This window comes from Notolepis coatsorum (genome assembly GCF_963971535.1).
Source record: "Notolepis coatsorum genome assembly, chromosome: 8".
NCBI lineage: Eukaryota > Metazoa > Chordata > Actinopteri > Aulopiformes > Paralepididae > Notolepis > Notolepis coatsorum.
Window position 1 is genome coordinate 150,072,588 of NC_140172.1, and position 6,000 is coordinate 150,078,587.

Genomic DNA, 6,000 nt, shown 5'->3' on the forward strand with positions numbered 1-6,000 from the left:
GTGGAGGCTACCACGTGCTTCCTCCGACACACGTCCAGCCAATCACCGCTTCTTTTCACCTGGCAGTGCGGATTCTCACTGAGAGGGCGTAGCGTGTGGAAGGATCACACTATCCCCCTCACGTCCAATCCGCGCTTAGCAGGCGCCCCGACCGAACTGTAGGAGTCGCTGTTTACAACAACCCGGACCCACCCCGCCAGCTTCTCCCACCCTCTAATACTGCCAATTGTATCAGTGCAGACGGCCAGCCAAGCTGGTGACAACCCCGGAGCTGTGAGCTGGATTCGAACAGGCAAATCCAGCTCAGCTCCGGGGCTGGTGACGAACGCAATCTCCGCTCGGCCACCTAACCGCCCCCAGAACGCTGGTATTCTGATGTGATGACCCTTCCTTCTTTTATAGTTTCCGTTGGTATAGAACGCTGGTTATTCTGATGTGATGACCCTTCCTTCTTTTATTGTTTCCTTGCTATAGAACGCTGGTATTATGATGTAATGACCCTCCCTTCTTTTATTGTTTCCTTGCTATAGAACGCTTGGGTGCCCTGAACGCTGCTGGAATTCTGACGTGATGACCCTTCCTTCTTTTATAGTTCCCTTGAACATCACCAGGAAATCAGAAGCCGTTCTCAGCGGCCACAGAAGTTAATAGTGTGTGAAGACTACTAGACCATTACATCAAAACCTGAACAACTCCACAACAACAATAGAAAATATAGCAGTAATCTAATAGTGAAGTAATCGACCACAGATCTACCCTTCCACCTCGATGGACGACCCCCCCCCCCCCACGTGGAGAACGTGGCGTGAGCCAAAAACCCTGCAGTAGCTTTGGAATGCTTTCCAAACGCTTTCCAAAGCTACGCATGGGTGGCTAGCCAGAGAGCATGACAGCATGTTGCATCGTGCCGTACACCTGCATGCCAAAATACACCAAATACCATATGTTCTTTAACCCTTTCACTACCACACTACAGAAGGTTAACCCTTTACTATCACACTACAGACGGTTAACCGTCTGTAGTGTGATAGTAAAGGGTTAACCTTCTGTAGTGTGGCAGTGAAAGGGTTAACCCTTTGGTAGTGTGACCGTGAAAGGGTTAAATGGGGGGGGTCTGACAGTCCTCTCCCATGCAGGAAACTTTGAGTATCAAACGATGCGTCATTTCCTGCATCCTGGTGTATACCTTTATGCACCCATGTGTGCCTTTTCTGCATCAATTCATGGTTGAAATGTCTCTATTTGTGTAAAGGAAATGACAACATTCAGGTACCCGCTGACACAAATATAATGGAATATAATGCGATGTGACACAATCTCATTCAGAAACCCCGAAGGTAAGAAAGTGAAGTGTATTGGGCTAAACAAGCTAGCTAGCTACTTACATTACCCACTACACTGGCTGCGTTACCTTGCGCTAGCCAGAAGCCACTGACTGAACTCGAGTGAGAGGAACGTCTGCGATGGTATGGTCCTGTAGGGGTGTCTGAAATGGTTGGTTAATCAATTATATAGTTACAGGTAAGAACCATATATAAATGTTTTGACCCACATATTTAATTGTACCTCTTTTGGGGAGGGGGGTTGTCTTTCATATTAGCTATATTTTTTAGAGGGGGACAAATATGGACGCCTATATGTTCTTTGGTCTTTTATCATACTAATCTGTCTACCGTACTAATCTGTCAGAGAGTGCCTTGTATAACAGAGGCAGCATTCTGCATAGGCTAAACCCACCCCCAGGTCTCTCTGAAACAAAGAGCATGGGGGAACACGCGTGCCGCGAAGCCAGATCGTCGTTACGTCACTCACTCTTCATCCTGCAGCCGCTCCTCCTCCTCCTGGCAGTGCGTCTGGTTGCGTATGGGCGCCAGGCACTCCGTCTTGGTGTTGTAGTTGTGGAAGCAGACGTTGAGCTTCTCGTCGAACTCGTTGACCAGGTCCTCCATGGACTTGAAGCTCATCATCTCGGAGAAGTTCTCCAGCTCTGAGAAGTCCTCCCGGGTGATGGTGCAGGTCAGGGGCCCACCGCCGCTGGAGGTGGGGGAGTAGGGGCTGAGGAGCGCCTGGTCCAGGTCCTCCATCCGACAGGGTCTGAGGTCCTCGAACTCCTCGTCCAGGCACACGAGAGGAGCCTCCATGCCTTCCACCGGACCGTCTGGGACACTGGAGCACAGGAGAGAGAGGGGAGACATGTTAAAGGGAGGCAGTCTGTAATCCAAGTATGAACAAACCCCACCACTGAAAGTCAAGCAGCTATTGGATTAAAGAGGATGTTCTTTTCATTCTCAGATTGAACCAGGGAGCTCTTGATAGGAGTATTTGCCTGGGTTTTCAATGATTTTTGATGTTGCAAAAAGTTCTGTTAACAAAGTGTAATATTTCTAAATGCTAAAATTTAGCTTTTATTTAGTTACGGCAAGTTTATTTTCCATATTTTCCATCTTCAGTTTTTCCAAAACTCAAACTCAAGAGTCTATATTATGCAACGTGAATACAGCCAAAATGTATATGGTCAAATAAATTACAGATTGGAATTACAGTCAGAACTTGTCACCAAGAGCGCCCTTTCACATTCTTCTATTAGAGAGGGAGAGCTTCTATGTACTTGCCAGAAATCTGAGTTGCATGTGTGACGTCACTAATAGGTCAAACCTATCACGGTCCAATATGTGGTAACTTGACACCTTTACCTTCAGCATAAACAGACAATTCTTGGAAAGAATATTGAGCTTCCGAACTTGAAACTCCTGGTAAATATGTTGTGTCAGGGGAGCTCCAGTAGCTCACCGCGTACCTCAAACGCTATTTCGGCGTCGGGGACAACCGTGCGCGTCACGGATCTGGGGTAGCGAGTTCGACTCCCGGACAAGCCGTACTTTCTCAGAGTGTCTTTCCCCCCATCTATACCCCCATTCAACCTGTTTCTGTCGGTCATACTTGACCAGAGAAAAGCGATAAACGCAAAAAGAACCAGCTGACTGGTCAAAGTTAAAAAAAAAAAAAATAAAATGTTGTGTCAACAAAATAGATACATTTTTAAAGGTTTGAATTATATCTGGAGAGAGGCTCTTTAACAGTGAATCTGCCTTCTATAGTAAATCACAGGTCGTTTGCGAGCTCTCTGGGAGCAGGTGGAGAGGCACCACCTTGTCTAGACAAAGAGAGGGCGGTGGAGCCAGATGCACCAAAAAAAGGGACCGGCTCCCAGAGGGATAACCGGCTAACTGGCTTCCCGGTAAAACCCATGGTTAATTAAGTACCGCAGGTGGCGAGGCATGTGTTCGCCCTCTATTTCAGACAATAACCTGATTTCAACACTGACAGTCAACACAAAGCGGGGCTTCGATAGCATTAGCTAGATGTAACGCTGCAGGTCAACATAATGCTAGTTATTACAATTCATTTGACATTAATATATATTTATTTATATATTTGTTTTCTATTGTTACAAAGGGGTGCAGATCCAGTAGATGCATTTTAATCAAATAATAATTTCTTCATTTCATAAAAAATGTCACAAGAAATGATATAGTAACATGAAATCATATTGGTATACACTCCAGTAAGCACCCCACCCATCACCCCTGCTCCCCAATTCCACATCATCCTGAATACCCCCCCCAGGCTTACATAAATAACATAAATAACATAAAAGAAAAGAAAAAAGTTGAGGCTCGGTAGAACTATACCCAACAGCAGACCACCCAAACACCAACCACCGCCCCACATGAGCAGCAGACAGTCGTGCACGAATTGCCATATTAATTAATATATTAAGAGAAAATCGTAAGGCGGCCGGGTAGCGCAGCGGAGATTGCGCTCGTCACCAATGCAAGAGACTCCGGTCTCGACTCCCCGAGTCAGCATTGCCTGCGGCTTGGGCCAGTCGGCATACTATCTCAATTGGCAGAGATAGCGGGTGTAAGTCGATGGGTGGGGATTGGACGTTGTGGACAGCGACTCCTACAGGTCGGTTGGGTGACGCCCTGTACGCGTGTATATTTTCCCCAACGGAGTTGCACTTCTGCATTCGGTTTGCGCAATCTGATTGGCCACTGAAATCTTTTTCAGCGCCAATCGCGCTACTCCTAACAAACTGGTTAAGCTTGGCGACTCTTTCGAAGTCGCTCTCTTTCGAAGTTGGTTAAGGTTAGGGTTAGGGTTAGTTGGTTAAGGTTAGGGTTAAGGTTAGGGTTAGGGTTAGTTGGTTAAGGTTAAGGTTAGGGTTAGGGTTAGTTGGTTATGGTTAAGGTTAGGGTTAGTTGGTTAAGGTTAAGGTTAGGGTTAGTTGGTTAAGGTTAAGGTTAGGGTTAGGGTTAGGGTAACAGCCTGCTGGCGCGATTGTTAGGAGTAACGCGATTGGCGCTGAAAAAAACGTCAGTGGCCAATCAGATCGCGCAAACCGAACGCGGAAGTGCAACTCCGTTAGGGAAAATATACACGCTGCCTGCACAGCAGAGACAGGAAGTATCGGGGGCAGCGTGAGCCTCCCACGCGTTACTCCTCCTCGCCACTGAGAGTCCGCGCTGTCTGGTGAAAAGATGCGACAGGCTGCCTCCTGGTGTACCGGAGGGGACACGTGATGCAAGGCTTCTATCCTCACTACAGCCGACCAGTGGGAGGCATAGTCTAGCAACGTTCAAGACAGGGGAGGGGAGACTTGAAGGGGAGAATTGGCGAGGCGAAATTGGGATGGGAGAAAAAATTTGAAAATAAGGAGAACAAGTGGATACAAAATAAATAAGAGAAAATCGTAAGTAACGTAAAGTAAGTATTATGGGGTTCCCACATGATATTATTATTATTATATAATAAATATATTTATATATATATATATTTTTATTGATCTTTTTCATATATATATTTTATTGATCTTTTTCCCCCTCCTTTTTCCTCCGATTTTCTCCCATCCCAATGTTAGTCGTTATGCCAATTCCCAATCCCCTTCCTGGTCGCTGCGCACTTACCCCCCACAGTCGGTCTGGGAGAGTGGAGGCTATCACGTGCTTCCTCGACCACACGTCCAGCCAATCACTGCTTCTTTTCACCTGGCAGCGCGGACTCTCACTGAGAGGGCGTAGCGTGTGGAAGGATCACACTATCCCACTCAAGTCCTATCCGCGCTTAGCAGGCGCCCCGACCGAACTGTAGGAGTCGCTGTTTACAACGACCCGGACCCACCCCGCCAGCTTCTCCCACCCTCTAATACTGCCAATTGTATTAGTGTGAACGGCCAGCCAAGCTGGTGACAACCCCGGAGCTGTGAGCTGGATTCGAACAGGCGAATCTAGCCGCTCCGGGGTTTGGTGACGAACGCAATCTCCGTTATGCCACCTGACCGCCCTCATAATAAATATATTTTTAATCATTCTCTACAAGCTCTTGGGAGCTCAATCGTGGCAGCGGCCACCAGACTCCACCACCGTGGACAGACACGGTCTGCTGCCAGCAGCTGGAGAACTAACGGCTGCAGAACCGGAGAACGTCTGACCGGAGAACGTCTGACCACTGAGTGTGTCTGACTCTTAACCACCAGAACCAGCCCGGACTACAACGTTATTATGACGTATATATCATGCCAGTTAGAGTACCTTGTGTATACTGCACCTTGTGTATACTGTTTACTTTTAGTACTCTTACTCATAAAGTACACATTCAGATTCAAATTCTTTGTCGACATATTTATTGTAACGTATAATATAACAGATGAGGGCATTACAGACCCTCATCTGCACCTTTAATGTTTACACTGTTTATTTTCATATTCAGAGTTAATCCTATTGTTTACACTGTCTATTTGTCCTCATATTTCTATATTCAGATACAATTTGATTGCCTATATATGTATGTGTTTCTACTATTACCCTGCCTAATACCTGTACCTCCCCTCCCCCATGCTGCTATGACGCCCCCACATTTCCCCCAAAGGGATCAATAAAGGAATATCTTATATTATTCTATTGTATTTAACAATACAAAAGAAAAGCTTTAATCAAT

The 6,000-nt window shown here is 46.5% G+C and overlaps 1 protein-coding gene across 1 annotated transcript; it reads right to left on the reverse strand.

Annotated features, from left to right (window-relative positions):
• Window positions 1-1,808: 1,808 nt before the first annotated feature.
• LOC311233695 (fasciculation and elongation protein zeta-1-like) lies at window positions 1,809-2,141 on the reverse strand (the record flags this gene model as incomplete). Its single annotated transcript, XM_084320690.1, has 1 exon — window positions 1,809-2,141. One exon carries the CDS (start codon window positions 2,139-2,141, stop codon window positions 1,809-1,811), a length of 333 nt encoding a protein of 110 aa, XP_084176816.1.
• Window positions 2,142-6,000: the final 3,859 nt, after the last annotated feature.